Below are 14131 nucleotides of genomic sequence, written 5' to 3' on the forward strand. Positions count from 1 at the left end.
GATGGGGTGGAGTCGTTTAGATCCTGAGAAGCTTAGAGCGACGTGCGAAGAAAACGATTCAGAAAACCCCCGATCCGGGAAGCGGGTTGAAGCCGGATGAGGAGATTACTCCAGGCTGGTGGTGATGAAATCGTGTTCTCGAGCTCCCAAGAGGTGAGTGGAGAACCCGATATCAGGCTCTCCGTCTGGGGAACCCCGAAGGTATTGGAAGTTCAGTTTCACGTCGTGAGGAGCGAACTCCGACGTTCTGTACTAACGCGTCCATCTACCGATGGTCTGCATTCACAAAAAGCGAATTCATCGCGGGACATACGGCGCAGACCGCTTGTCCAGTCACGATAGCGAACGGAATTTTCCTGAACAACTATTCACCGAGTGGATTTTCTGGAGGGCGTGCGTTCAGGACACTCTCATCTTTCGATTGGCCCCCTTGAACGGAATCTTGAGGAGGCAGACTCGACTCACCGGAGTTATGCTATGCGACTATTCGGAGGAGCTCCCAGGTCCTGGACGTCAAAGCCCGGATATCGGCGAAGTTTAACGAGCCCCCATCAGCCTCAAGTGAGGCCTGTACGCATGCGAAGGATTGCTCGATTCAGAGGAAGTCTACTTTGGGAGCCCGCGAGGGGCGTCGACGCTCCGGGGCCGTGGAGAGTGTTTTACGACTGTTCTCAAATCGGATCAAAGCCTCGCTGTATATGTATATCAACTATGTGATTGGCCAGATGTTCTCCTCCTGTCAGCTATCAAACAGCTTCTGCGAGAGTTGCACAAAAACATCCGCGCTCTAATATCTGAATTCGCATGTTCGCTTTCCCGCATAATCCATTTGAGCGGTCTCTCATGGGAGCAGTCTCAAGGTCTAGCGCCAGTCTCGCCTTCCGCAACATATTTCATTCCACATACCAACGACCCATGTGAAACTGGTAGGAAAAATCAATTGTTGACCACCGACGCTCCGGTAACAGGGAACGAGCCGAAAAATGGCTATGATCACCGATACCTCGCCAGAGACGGGATTGGACGTCCCAGCGTCTCCGAAAGGTCTTTCCTGGAAACGTGCCTCTTGTGTTCTGTTGTTCGTGTGCTTCGGTTTCCTGCTCCAAGGAGCAAACTATTCCCACATGACCTCGTTCTTCAACATATACGCGCTCGAAGTGAAAGGACTGTCGTCGGCCGAATACGGAGTCATCATGGGAGCTAATTGTTTCGTCATGGTATTCGTGTCGCCTCTCACCGCGAACATTGTCGATATGAAATACTTCAAGGATAAGAACATCATGTTGGTCGCATGGACGGTCGACGCGACATTCTGTCTCGCCTTATCCCTCGTCTACAAATTAGGACCCGGATTGCCGTTTTTCATTGGTTCGCTGACCATCCGACTTCTCGAAGCCTTCGGATGCGCGGTAGGCTTCGTGATGCCGTACGTGATCACCGGGCTCGAATTGAGCGAAATCAGCCACATCATCATACCGGTCCTAGAGACCATCTACGGATTTTCGGTGGTCGCGGGTCCGGCAGTCAGCGGAATCCTCTTCGACATCGGTGGCTTCTGCTTGCCGTTCTGGGTGCTGGGGAGCACCTTGCTCCTCTTGGCGGCCCTCGGCCTGTGCTTCTTCCCCCAACCAAGGGAGATCAACGAGGCCGACGGATGCTCCGTAGGGGATGGCGGCATACGGAAAACGTTGAAGTTCCCGGTGATTGTGAACGTCCTGTGTACGATCAGTTCTTTCGTTCTGCTGTCGTTCAACGAGTCGACGCTCGCTCTCCGATTGAACCACAAATTCGGGATGAGTGCAAGCCAGTCCGGCGTCCTATTCTTATTCGTCGGGGGGGTGTACGCTCTGTCCAGCTTGCTCCTTGGCTTTACCTCGAAGAAGATATCCGATCCCAGACACCTGGTTCTGCCGTGTCAGTTGATCGTCCTGTTCGCCCTTGTACTCCAGGGACCCTTGATTCCGCTTAAGCAAACCAAGGAGATCGTCATCGCGGCCCAGATGCTCTTGGGCTTGGGCGCCGGACCTGCCTTCGTGTGCTCTTACCTTCATTCCCTCAGATATCTATCGAATGAAAAGGAAACCAAGGAAACGCACGCCGCTCTGGGAGCTATTTTCGTCCCTGCGACCGCAGTTGGTGGGACGATTGGTCCCCTAGTCGCAAACATACTGCTCGACTTCTTCACGTACGAGACTGCGGTCGCTGTCAGCGCCGTTCAGACCGTCTTGATCACAGCGTTACTCGGCTACACCACCTTTGCGTTCCCGAGAACTCTCAAAAACGATAAGGAAATAGTCGCATGTTTATAAGGAGCGCTCGAAGGAGCTTTCGACCGGAGGAAACGGAAGAAATTCAGGTGGCGAGTCAACTCGCGCCCATAGCTTCGCAAGCCGGAGGTCAGAGATCTTCCGGGGTGAGAATGAAGTCGTTTTTCACATTTCGGAGAATGACAATCATGACTCATGACCTAGTGCGGGATAAGTTGGGTTTGTGAATTCCTGACTCAGTCAGTCACATGTCGAAATTTATTCAACGGATATAGGAGTGGACGTGGCTTGAGGCAAACGATCCGGAGAGTCGGAAAAATGATCGGAGACGCAGGAAGCCACCATCTGATGCTCAAGCTGTGTGAGTTCGATTCGCACATGCTGTCGCCAGAGATTGTATAACAATGAGAATATTAAAGTATTTATTCCGCGGACGGGTTCCTGAATTTTTCTGGCGGACGCCAATGGAATGGAGCGGTTCCCGCGACATACGCATTCTTGAATGAGTCACGTTTGCTGGGTGTCACTCAAGATGCATTTCGCGTCTCTGTTTCCCCGCAGCCCAAATGAGGCTCCCAACAGCCACTGAAGCTTTTCTGAATCACAGCACCGGCGAAGTCTCGAATTGAAGCATGGATCGAAAGTCGGATAATGATGTCGTCCAGGAGAGTGTTGGCGACGGATGCGGTTGGTGTCAGATCCTCTTTCGGAGGGGAGTTGTGAAGCTCGGGAGCCTGAGCGAGAACTCTACATATACCTTGCCCCTCCTTCTTCCCGAATGGGGAAAGCTACAGGGCATCTGAAAGAGCTCATCTCAGGAGCATCCCGTCATTATTTGATAGAGTTGGTGCCATCCTATGTACGGAAACGGTCGCATGCCGCGGATCCGCGCTCATTGGAAAGAAAAGGCACTCCAGAGTCCCGCATATTAGGCACTACTATCAGATAGGGGATTTTACATTGGCGCCCATGGGGGCGGAGTTCCCTCCCAAAATGTGGCATATAGGCATCGGAACTGATCGGATCGTGCCGAATGGTCTTCGCCTCGTTCGTGGACATATCCTTTCCACGATTAATTTCGGGCTCAGATTCCGACGATACCGAGAAGAGATTCTCGCAAGGTCAGTAGGCTCAAATCCGACAATAACCGTCCCAATGTTCTCTGTCCCGTGAGCTGATGAGGAAATCGAGAAATCTGAGAGAGAAGAAGTTCACGAGTCCTCTGGGACGACCTGGGTACTGTTTATTTATGACGTCTTCTAGCGAATGCTTACATGGATATGAAGGATAACCACCGGCGACGCATAGAGTCGTTCGGAGAATGATAAAATCCGGTGATTATCCTAGATCGCTCCAACACGGGTAAATACTGTGGAAGCCGCCCCATATTTCATTTCACAACAAGTCAATTCAATGCACACTCTGGGTGTGCGGTCTCTCGAGTATCAACGAGCCGGATCTCAGTCATTCGATGGTGAGATGTTCTTGTATAGGAGTCGGTCCCTCACCAGCTCGAGTCGTGATGACGTATTTCAGGCTCCCTGGCGGGAGCGGGGTGAGTTCACAAGCGAGGGCACTGCTCAGATTCGTTTTCCTAGCGATGTCGTCCGAGTACATTCCTCGTATGAAGTCGGTGCTATCCGACGGGAACTGCGTCCGTAAAACCTGTGGGAGGAATTTTCTCTGGGTATAGTGGTGGGACGGTGATGAGCGGAGGTCGGAACCCTCCCAATTCCGATCCCCGGCATCAAGCGCAAAATTGATTCCGATTGCTAACCTCGACAATTTCCGGTACATTTTCCTCTAAACAGAATAAGAAGGCGTTGGGACCTGCGTCGAAGGTGTAGGCCAGCTTGTTACTGCCGTGCTTTGAGTTGTATTTGTGAACCATCGAAACGATATCCCACGATGTCTGATTCATGTATCTTATCGGTGGATAAGTGTCTTGGCAGATTGCATGGAATTGATTCGAGTCCTGCATTGTTATCCGAGCGAAAGTGTCGAAATCTTTCTCAGCGATGGCTTTCGCCATGAACTCTATTCGCCGCGGAACCACTTCTGCTATGCGGTACTTCAGCAATTCTGATGTCTCTACCGACCTAGAATAGAAATAAACAGCATGATTAACATATCGTAAGTTGCATTCCGGAGGATCCCGAGAAATTATTCCGCGGAATTAGTCGAGTCCTAGGTTCACCTCTGCATTCCACTCGTGCTTCCGGTGTCTTTTTTAACATCGTTGACAACGCAAATGATCACACGTATTTCAGGCCAGAAGGAGGATGGGGCTACCTGCACCGCTATCGAATCTTCGCCATCGGGTTGAATCCCTTCAGAAAATGAATCTCGATTTAGGAAATCTCCAACATGGGAAAGAATTACCACGAGCTACAGCAAAATGCTACGTTTGGGTCGGGGGAAATTGAATTTCAGGGGAGTTCAAGAGCTACATGGACTCTAACCTTTATGCCAGCGAACGAAGCCGCCGAACATGCTGCGACAAGCAGATCCGGAACCCTTCCGGGCCACAGATGAGTAGTTTCCCTCTAAGCCGTAGAGATTCTTCAGGGACGCTACCAGACAGGCGTAGCCCGCCGCTGAACTCGCGAGTCCCGCAGCCGTTGGAAAATTGTTTTCTGAGATTATCTTGAGTTTCCATTCCGGGTTTGGTGATGAAGACCTCGAAGCGGCAGCTTCCCGGATGGCGCGCAGACAGTTCTGTATCCTCTCCGTTGACGTGGACTCTTCCTGAAACATGGAGAAGAGAATTCGATTATTAGAGCGAGTCCGCATTGCCGGCGGAAAAGAGGGGAATCCCTTGTCTCGATCAGTGCGATTCCGAACCTTGCCATTGAGCCATAATCGGTCCTTGCTGAAGTCTGGGGAGGCGGCGATCGTGGTTGTAGCGCAAAGATCGTCGATGGACAGAGTGAGCGACAACGAGTCGTTAGTTGGGATTATGAGACGCTCGTCTTCCTTGCCCCAGTACTTGATCACGGCTATGTTCACGGGGGCTCGACATGTACTCAGATATAAACTCGCCATGGTCGTAGGATCTGGAAAGTACCGAGATTTCCACTGAAAGACGCTTCGACGCAAGGGCGCCATTCTATCAACTTGAATTCCATGAGCCTGAATACCTCTCGGAAACATTCGGAGCCGTGGTAGCTCACTGCTCCCACGACTGAAACCCGATGTCCCAAATTAGGCGCCCGATCCGGAATCCGTCAAGGCGATCCGTAAACGGCGGTGTGCGGCACTCACCTCCGGAACGCGGGCTTCGGCCCTCCGAGTGCGATCCCTGGTCTGTCGAGCACGATTGACAGATAGTCACGCCTAACCGTAAATTACGTCGCCTTGTCAACTTCCTTGATTCGTGGCAGCAACTTCATTCGGCGAAAAGGAAACGCTTTCTTCCTTGTTGACTCCGTATTCGTCTCTGAAGTGCCGTTTGACGTTCGATGAGGAAGGAGGAAAGCCCACGTCACCGAGGGCTCAAAAAATGAAAGAGCGTTGGCCACCAAGTCGGGCTACGCGAATCGCCACCTTGTCGCTTGAAGCTGTTAAGGATTACTATCAGCGCATCCGAAAACCTGTGTCACAGAAAGCTGTCTCGAGTCGGCCTTCCGGGGAATTGGAGTGGGAGATTCGCCGTAGCTGATCGTATAGGGATAGTATGCGGTCTAAAATTTCAGACTCTCCTGAGGAGCGACCGTGGCGCAGCGCCTCGTAAAACTTATTGGAGGAGGAATCATCAGAAACGACGAGATTCGCGCGATTGTATTTCAGGTCATAGGATTGGAAAGATCCTGGGCATCGAAATCCGCACTCGAGTCTAATCGGAGTCACTAGTCCGTATTCCACGGCTTGCAGAATCGCAAGCACGAGCCGACATGGGTTCACGTTTCTTTCTCGCCTCGCAGAACTGTCTCAAGAACCAACACGGGAGACACCCGAGAGCCGCTGTCGTCTCCAATGAGACCCTGCTGTAGATCATATGTCCAGCGAGCTCTGTCGATTTGAAAATTTTGCGCGCCCATCAGAGCTTTCAGTCCGGGTTCAGAGCCATCCTCGGGCCTCGATGTCGCGTATCACAGCAGGCCATCGGACTTTTCCTTTCTTGGATACGATTTCTACGCTGGGGGGTGTTCACGTGTTCCGAAGACCGGTCGAACACGCGCTTCTTCGCGTCCTTGCTTTTGCCTCCTAGGTGGGAAAGGGACTACGAAACAGCAACAACAATGGCGGTATTCTCGGCAGCTGCACGTGCTCAGAGCGCGCGAGCCGGTCCTTCTAATCGGAATTTAGAAATCCTCAATAGGCGGGCATCGAATCAATCCGGTCGCGCACCAAAACAAACAACTGGGTTGCTAGGACGCTTTGTGGACTTTCCCTGTTCCCTTCCGGGCTGCACATGAATATATGGAAAACCTCCATCTCATCTCCGGTCTTCTCGTCAACATCAGTTGAACTGGAATCGGATGAAATTGAACCGCACGATACGAATGTACATATATTCAGCGGCAGGTTGTTCGATGCCGAGGCTCTCCGAGAACGTATCGGGAGACACATGGCTACGGAACCTTGGGCATGTATCGCGCGTGGCGCGTCAGCGGGTCGACCGATTCCTGTGGACAACCTCGGTGTCTTTTATGCGGTTTATGAAAGCGACACCTCGATCTTATCGGCAAGGTTCTGAGGGAAGCCGTTCTTGAGGGAATCCGCCTAGCGAGCTTTGACAAACCGGCGTTGCCTCGACTCACTCAGACATTTATTGATGAATACTTCGGGACCCACGGGGGCAGCTCCCGTAGGGGAAATATCGCTTCAGGGGTCCTCGCATCAATTTCTCGGGAAGCCTGCAGACTGTTCCATATATTCGTCTTCCGACGCAGTACTTCCGAAAAGGAAACGGGGATAAGCTCATCCTGAATGCTGTTTTATTTAGCGTATAAATAAGCCATATGAACATTTTCATTCCTTAGTCGATTCTTCGGTGACCTGGGGGGCTTGTTGCCTCGCCCCATCTTCCAACGAGGAGGCCTTCTTGCTGCCGCTAACAATATCGTCGATTCTCAACAATAGGATCGCCGTTTCGATGGCAGTTTTGTAGGCTTGGACCTTGACCGCCAGCGGTTCGAAAACTTTGAGATCCTCGGTTTTGACGACCTCTCCGGATTCTCCGTTGATCGCGTAGCCGTGGTCACCGCTCGCGTGCTTGGCACGGAGCTGCGTCAGCATGCGGATAGTGTTTCCACCGCAGTTCTGGATCAAGGTCGCCGGAATGATTTCTAGAGATCTCGCAACCGAACGGTATGGCCATTGGTCGATCCCGGTCATTGCCTTCGCCTTCTGATTGAGTTCATAGCCGACCTGCATTTCGACCGCGCCACCCCCGTTCACGATCTTCGGATCGAGGGCAATATTCCTGGCAACAGCCATTGCGTCCTGGAGGTTTCTCTCGACCTCGTTCAAGATGTCTTTGCTCGCACCTCGGAGAACGATCGTGCAGGCTTTAGGATCGACGCACTCGGTGAGGAAGCAGAAGTACTCGTCTCCAATCTTCTTAATCTCGAACTTCTTGCATTTTGTTCCGACGTCGTCAGCCTTCAGTTCGTCGGTGCGGTTGCAGATGGTTCCTCCACACACTCGAGCGATACGGTTGTTGTCTGTTTTTCGGACTCGTCGAATGACAGAGATGTTGGCCTGCATGAGATAGTGCTGGGCCAAGTCGGACACACCTGTGAAGGGTGGGGGGACACGTCAAGCTCCGCAGATTCCGCTTAGAAAAATATCGGTGCCCAAGCACAGACTCTATCTTTAGCAACTCACCTTTCTCTGTGATGACCAGATCTGGCTTGACCGAGATGATATCGGCGCACACCTGTTGTATGTATTTCTCCTCAATTTCGAGAATCTTCGTGAAATCGGTTTCGTTGGAGATTTCGATATTCGTCTGAGATTCCCCTTTCTTGTACTCCAGATTGCAGTCGAGGAGGACGATGCGGGGGTTTTCGATGAGTCGGCGCATGCGGGGATGCACGACATCTTTGTTCAGCATGACACCGTTGAGTACCTCGGAATCCTCGATCGCCCCTCCGGGGATCTTTTCGATCTGAGGGCGAAATTGACGATGATCATCATACAATTATGTACATAAAAATTCGGTATCGTCACAAATCGGGTGCTGAAGATAGAGGGTTCGGGAGGGAGTCGACCATGAGGCTCACTCAGTTCGTCAGGTTGAACTTACCTTGGCGTAGTTCTTGATATCGATGTCCTTGGTTCCATGGCGCTCGATGCATACGGTTTTGACAGCCTGAAGAGCCATTTGGCAGGCAAGTCCGCTCCATTTGGAGATGAACTTCGTCCCGATGCATGAGTTGATGATATCGGTCATTTGGCCAACGTTGTTCACGTCGACTTCGGTGGCGACTTTCGTTTTAAGGATCTCGACCGCTTCTTCCAGAGCCTTCCGGTAGGCTGAGATTATGACGGTCGGGTGCATGTTTTGCTCGAGGAACGGAATCGCGTTGGCCAAGAGTTCACCGGCGAGGACAATAACGGAAGTCGTCCCATCGCCCACTTCCTCGTCCTGAGTACGAGAGATCTCGATCATGGATTTCGCGGCCGGGTGTTGAACTTGGATGTCCCGGAGGATCGCGTTGCCGTCATTGGTGAGAACGATCCCTGGAAAAATACGCGGACTTCGATTCGATCCCAGCGCTGACAGCATCACCGCCAAAATACGACTCCCTATTCCTGTACAATGAAATTTAGTATCATCGAAAGAGAAAGGCTCCGACTAATAAGGAGTCTCAGGCGCGACGACTCCATGGTTATCACAACCAGCGTCGCGCTTCGACCGTATCGGGAGTGATGGGCGTACATGACAATACCGGTGAGTCACATACGGACAATAGCTCGACTTCGCACCGAGAAACCCAGGGAGTCGAAATGCCACCAGTCGGAAACTTCTCCTTACCTCCGATGGGGTTCATCAACATTTTCAGCATCGCTCTTGGCCCGAGACATGTTCGGATGATATCCGCGACAGTTTTCGCTGCTCGGATATTGTCTAACTGAACCTTCCGACCAGAATCCCGCTTGGTGTTCTGGCTTAACACCAGAATCGGCATCTGTCCGGGGGCAAACATTTCAATTTGAGAGACTCTGAACGAGAAATTGTCAAAGAACAAGCGCTAAAAGCACGCGGTATTCCAAGTATGGAAGGGGATCGTCTGCTTGGGAGCGGCTTGAGAGAAGTACCACAGAGCGTACCACGCGGTGATCACCTGTCGAGACGCCAGCCCACGCTCCAGAAGCTTCGAGACCTGTTCATCACGCGAACCGATCATGAAACTCACTGACGATCCCCTCGATTGACGGCACTCAACTCTATATCGATTAGTATGCACGGCTTCCATTTTACGACTCGTTGAGATTGTTTTTTGAGTGGTGGCGTTGGAACTGTGGTACGGCTTCGCTCCAGTGTGGTGGCATCGTGAGACGAGTTTGTTTATGCCGAGCTTCGGTTTGATACTTCGACTCGGGCTGCTTCCACCGAGCTAGCTCGGCTTCGTGAACTTGTAAGATTCCTCTGCTAGTTCAGGCGGAAAAGATCTCATCGAAATGGGAGAAGACAGGGATCGGGATAGAGATCGTAAGTACAACCAGAACTATCGATACGGAAATTTCGAGGGAGCGTCGAAATGTTCCTTGAAGCTGGAGCTAGTAGCCCGCACCGTCGGGTCGGTATCCTCCGATTTTCGCTGCCTGTTTTCAGTCATTATCGTTCTAGCCGAAGCGCAGACTGTAGTGATATTTCGACGCATATCTCCAGGGCTACTGGAACAAGCGACCCGCATTGCTGTATTGAAACGAAGGTTCCACAACGGATCGGCTTTTCCGCTCAAAACGAAATTCTCGACCTCAAGGGTGCTCGCGGTGAGATTTTGAATAACATATGCCTTATCATTATCAGGTCGTCGTCGATCACGATCGCGGGATCGCAGGGACCGCTCCCGGGACCGCAACAGAGGTAGATCTAGGTCCGACTCCCGAGGCAGACGCGGTGGACCCGGCCAGGGCGCCTCTGGGAAAGCTCGCCGCAAGAAGCCGTCGCTCTACTGGGATGTCCCCGCTCCGGGTTTCGAGCATATAACCCCGCTACAGTACAAGGCCATGCAGGCTTCCGGCCAGATTCCCGCGACGCTTCTTGCGCCCCCGATCACGACGAATCACCAGCCTTCACAGCCCGTAATCGGCAGTACCATCACGCGCCAAGCCAGGCGTCTCTACGTCGGCAACATTCCTTTCGGCTGTACTGAGCAGGAAATGATCGACTACTTTAATGTGCAGATGCACGCATGCGCTTTCGCCCAAGCTCAGGGCAATCCCGTTCTCGCGTGTCAAATCAACATGGACAAGAACTTCGCTTTCCTCGAATTTCGATCAATCGACGAAACTTCAGCCGCCATGTCGTTCGACGGTATAAACTTCAAGGTGAGTCTCGCAAATTACTCGGTGAAAAAGCCTCCGAAGCGAGCAGAGAAAATGTCCGTCATCAATCCCAAGGTCGAGTGAGGGCTCGTGCTGATCACGTCCTCCTTCTACAGGGTCAATCATTGAAGATTCGACGTCCACACGACTACCAACCCATGCCGGGCATGTCCGAGTCTCAAGGATCGGTCATTCCGGGAGTCGTTTCGACTGTCGTTCAGGACTCTCCGCATAAAGTATTCATTGGAGGGTTGCCCAATTACCTCAATGAGGATCAAGTCCGTGAACTCCTCATGTCCTTCGGACAGCTCAAAGCCTTCAACCTGGTCAAGGATACGGCTACAGGTAGGCTCCGTTTCCGAATTCGAGTCTTCCCGATTCTCGGGTCCCTCGAGACTTTTCCTTGCCATTCGATTCGCTGACCACCTACACATATCGGGTCTCCTCGAATCTCACTCTCCCGGACAACTCTTTTCGCAGGATTATCCAAAGGTTACGCTTTCTGCGAGTACGCCGAAGTGACGATCACAGACGATGCGATCGCAGGTCTCAACGGAATGCAGTTGGGAGACAAAAAACTTATTGTGCAGCGCGCATCGGTCGGCGCTAAGAATTCCAACATGGCAGTCCCTGTACAGATTCAGGTTCCGGGTATGCCAAATGTCCCTATCGGATCTTCTGGACCTGCAACCGAAGTTCTCTGTCTGATGAATCTTGTGACCCCTGACGAACTCCGAGACGAAGAAGAATACGACGATATCCTGGAAGATATTCAAGACGAATGCAACAAATACGGTCACGTGAAGAGCATTGAAATCCCTCGACCCATCCAGGGGGTCGACGTACCGGGAGTTGGGAAAGTGTTCGTCGAGTTCAACTCTGTGGCTGATTGCCAGAAGGCTCAACAGGCCCTGACTGGACGGAAGTTCAGCAATCGTGTCGTTGTCACGTCGTACTTTGAGCCTGATAAGTATCACCGGAGACAATTCTAATATGCGATTCCAAGTATCGAATCCGCATGATCATTTTCCTTTGTACATTGACATTTATCTCCCTTCAAACCGCAACGACAATAAACTCAAACTTCGAGACTACATGTGTCGCATTCTCTCGCATTCGGAGAATAAGCCGGAGGATTCATCTAGGCGACGTAATCGTCCGGTCTCGTAGCATGATCCGAAACTCTCGGCCGAGCTTTGCTACCACTGAAAGTATCCCCAATCAGATTTTCATTCGGCGAAGCCCCAGGAGCCCAGAAGACAATTCAAGATTCTGAGTCAGTCAGAAATCGAGCTTTGTGTATTTCTTCGGACGTTATGAACACAGATAATAGAAACATTGGGACCTCAAAGAGACTCCGGCTAACTCTTGATTTCAATGGTCTGGCAGAGATCGGCTAGCAAGGCGGTCAGTTGTAGGAGAGATCCAAGTCCCTGAAGGACAGTCATGTGCGTCAAGCCAATGTGTTTGATGAATTCGAGCTTCAAGTACTCGGGAAGCGTTTGGTTCGTTTTGGTAACGCGGAACATATTGGAAACTATATCTTCGGCCGCGTATCCCAACGAATAGAGGGTCTGCATTCGAGCATAGGCTTCATCGATATCACCCTGTAAGGAGGGAGGAGCTTGTATGCAGGGCAAAAATAAGAGTAGAACTGTGAGAACTCGAATCCGGGAGCGCGGGCTCACCTTCGCGCAATATTCAATCATTTCTTTTATGATCAACGGATGAGGCTCATCGCAGACTTTGAACACGTTCTTCCCGTTCACATGGCCGAAACCCACATGCGTGGATTGAAGATTCCCTATCGCTTGACGCATGTCCCCCTGAGCGGTATACACAAGCGCCTCCAGCCCGTCTTCAGCGTACGATACGTTCTCCTGCAAACCGAGAGAGATTCATCGGAATTTCTGTGATTCGAGACTCGCTCCGTTGCGCTGTACACGCCGACGGCTCTCCATCGATTTGGATTCGAGCACTCGTTCGCCATCACTATCATACGAACCTTTCGACAAATATCTATGATTTTGGCGAGTACTTGTGCATCGCTGAGTTTGCCGAAACGGATGACTGCGCATCGACTCTGTATCGGCTCAATAATCTTGTCCGATGTGTTACAGGCTAGCGCGAAGCGGGTCGTTTTCGAAAAGTTCTCCATGGTTCTCCTCAGGGCTTGCTGAGCTCCTTCCGTCATGGAATCGGCCTCGTCGAGAATGATTATTTTGTGACGTCCTGGAGGTAATGTCACCTATGAAGACGAAAACGGAAACGATCGAGGGTAAGATTCGGCGATCTAGCTCGATTCCAGGTGTCCCGGTTGACTCCGGGGCGCGTCGGAGATGAGCGAATCGAATCAGTATTCTCGGGAGGATGAACTCGGCTGTCATACCTTTGTCTGAGCAAACATCTTGATTTTGTTCCGAACCACATCGATACCACGGTCGTTTGATGCATTCAATTCCAGAACAGCTTCACGGAATGAGGATCCGAGGAGCAAACGAGCCAAACACAGTATGGTCGTCGTTTTCCCCACTCCGGGTGGTCCGCATAAAATTATGTTGGGTACGTTTCCTGGGGGAATATCGAGAGAAAACGTCAGGTAGCCCTGGCTCGACCATATATAATAGCATCGAACACGAATCTGTGGCACAGAATCAGGGTACCGGCAGGTCAGGGGAGTGATTCTGCCGACAGAGCGAAGGAACGGAGTACTCGCATTGAGCTATGAACCCACCTTGCCTGGAGAATACTTCTAGTCTCGCAACTGTTTCCTCATTTCCGACGATTTCGGTGAATTTCTCCGGGCGGTATTTTTCCACCCAGGGTACTTCATTAGCCATTCTGCTCACCTACGTCGAAATCTCGCCTTGAGAACCATTATGATGCTATTCCTGGAGAGCACATCTCTTAATGCGAAGGAATACCGATCTCACCTGCACAGGTTCCCTCCCGGTGTCGAGAAGAATTCGATCCGATCTCACTCAGGGACTACGTTCGAGGAGATCCGGCGGCAATAACATCCATGGTCACAGCCCGCCCCGCGCGCGCGGAATTCGAATCCGTGAATAGAGAGGAGCTGTGGACGTCGCGTCGCCAGTCCTGACCACCACTCATCATGTCTCGGTATCAATTTTAGAATTCGATCTCTCTAGATACTTTGGCATCTTTCCGACTTCTCGTCATTGCGAGATCGATACCGTGCGAATATTTCGTCTTATTCTGCAGAAACTTGCCAATGAATCAAGGCTCGACCACTAGACAGTGCTCAAGTCCTCCTTGGAGCAGCGAAGTCGATGTTTTTCTCGCGGCGATTTCCATCGAAGCTCAATAGTTCCCTCGGTATTTCGCCCGTAAGGGGGGTG

At 51.6% G+C, this 14131-nt stretch overlaps 5 protein-coding genes across 5 annotated transcripts; 2 read left to right on the forward strand and 3 right to left on the reverse strand.

The window, feature by feature from the left end:
- The first annotated feature begins 983 nt into the window (after positions 1-983).
- On the forward strand, positions 984-2563 carry LOC100898415 (MFS-type transporter SLC18B1-like). Its single transcript, XM_003743336.2, has one exon. It carries the CDS (start codon positions 984-986, stop codon positions 2307-2309), a length of 1326 nt encoding a protein of 441 aa, XP_003743384.1. The 3' UTR covers positions 2310-2563.
- Positions 2564-3490: 927 nt separating this feature from the next.
- Mvd (mevalonate diphosphate decarboxylase) lies at positions 3491-5702 on the reverse strand. The gene is made up of 6 exons (XM_003743268.2): positions 5532-5702; positions 5112-5323; positions 4730-5015; positions 4465-4597; positions 4045-4366; positions 3491-3932 (listed from the first exon to the last, which is right to left on the reverse strand). Exons 2-6 carry the CDS (start codon positions 5310-5312, stop codon positions 3732-3734), a joined length of 1143 nt encoding a protein of 380 aa, XP_003743316.1. The 5' UTR covers positions 5313-5323; positions 5532-5702; the 3' UTR covers positions 3491-3731.
- A 1487-nt stretch (positions 5703-7189) lies between these two features.
- CCT3 (chaperonin containing TCP1 subunit 3) lies at positions 7190-9512 on the reverse strand. Its single transcript, XM_003743265.2, has 4 exons — positions 9253-9512; positions 8521-8957; positions 8100-8382; positions 7190-8008 (listed from the first exon to the last, which is right to left on the reverse strand). Exons 1-4 carry the CDS (start codon positions 9422-9424, stop codon positions 7242-7244), a joined length of 1659 nt encoding a protein of 552 aa, XP_003743313.1. The 5' UTR covers positions 9425-9512; the 3' UTR covers positions 7190-7241.
- Positions 9513-9796: 284 nt separating this feature from the next.
- Positions 9797-11860, forward strand: U2af50 (U2 small nuclear riboprotein auxiliary factor 50). The gene is made up of 4 exons (XM_003743267.2): positions 9797-9930; positions 10252-10772; positions 10886-11114; positions 11250-11860. The coding sequence occupies exons 1-4, from the start codon at positions 9900-9902 to the stop codon at positions 11759-11761; spliced, it is 1293 nt and encodes a 430-aa protein (XP_003743315.1). The 5' UTR covers positions 9797-9899; the 3' UTR covers positions 11762-11860.
- Positions 11861-12045: 185 nt separating this feature from the next.
- RfC4 (replication factor C subunit RfC4) lies at positions 12046-13812 on the reverse strand. The gene is made up of 6 exons (XM_003743269.1): positions 13703-13812; positions 13504-13618; positions 13159-13340; positions 12775-13017; positions 12458-12649; positions 12046-12376 (listed from the first exon to the last, which is right to left on the reverse strand). The coding sequence occupies exons 2-6, from the start codon at positions 13607-13609 to the stop codon at positions 12131-12133; spliced, it is 969 nt and encodes a 322-aa protein (XP_003743317.1). The 5' UTR covers positions 13610-13618; positions 13703-13812; the 3' UTR covers positions 12046-12130.
- Between the last annotated feature and the right edge of the window lie 319 nt (positions 13813-14131).

The sequence above is a fragment of the Galendromus occidentalis genome, unplaced genomic scaffold (genome assembly GCF_000255335.2).
Source record: "Galendromus occidentalis unplaced genomic scaffold, Mocc_1.1 scf7180000077442, whole genome shotgun sequence".
NCBI lineage: Eukaryota > Metazoa > Arthropoda > Arachnida > Mesostigmata > Phytoseiidae > Galendromus > Galendromus occidentalis.

Bases quoted from the DNA above. Each gene is read 5' to 3' on its own strand.
- LOC100898415 (XM_003743336.2), top strand. From the start codon at position 984: ATGGCTATGATCACCGATACCTCGCCAGAGACGGGATTGGACGTCCCA.
- Mvd (XM_003743268.2), bottom strand. From the start codon at position 5,312: ATGGCGAGTTTATATCTGAGTACATGTCGAGCCCCCGTGAACATAGCC. The intron at 4,598-4,729 runs GTTAGAGTCCAT...CATTTTCTGAAG, and splicing joins CTTCGTTCGCTGGCATAAAG to GGATTCAACCCGATGGCGAA. The intron at 3,933-4,044 runs GTTAGCAATCGG...TTCCTCCCACAG, and splicing joins ATGTACCGGAAATTGTCGAG to GTTTTACGGACGCAGTTCCC.
- CCT3 (XM_003743265.2), bottom strand. From the start codon at position 9,424: ATGTTTGCCCCCGGACAGATGCCGATTCTGGTGTTAAGCCAGAACACC. The intron at 8,958-9,252 runs GTAAGGAGAAGT...GTATTTTTCCAG, and splicing joins GTTGATGAACCCCATCGGAG to GGATCGTTCTCACCAATGAC. The intron at 8,009-8,099 runs GTGAGTTGCTAA...CACCCTTCACAG, and splicing joins TCTGGTCATCACAGAGAAAG to GTGTGTCCGACTTGGCCCAG.
- U2af50 (XM_003743267.2), top strand. From the start codon at position 9,900: ATGGGAGAAGACAGGGATCGGGATAGAGATC. The intron at 9,931-10,251 runs GTAAGTACAACC...TATCATTATCAG, and splicing joins CAGGGATCGGGATAGAGATC to GTCGTCGTCGATCACGATCG. The intron at 10,773-10,885 runs GTGAGTCTCGCA...CTCCTTCTACAG, and splicing joins TCGACGGTATAAACTTCAAG to GGTCAATCATTGAAGATTCG.
- RfC4 (XM_003743269.1), bottom strand. From the start codon at position 13,609: ATGGCTAATGAAGTACCCTGGGTGGAAAAATACCGCCCGGAGAAATTC. The intron at 13,018-13,158 runs GTATGACAGCCG...TCGTCTTCATAG, and splicing joins AGATGTTTGCTCAGACAAAG to GTGACATTACCTCCAGGACG. The intron at 12,377-12,457 runs GTGAGCCCGCGC...CCCTCCTTACAG, and splicing joins TGATTGAATATTGCGCGAAG to GGTGATATCGATGAAGCCTA.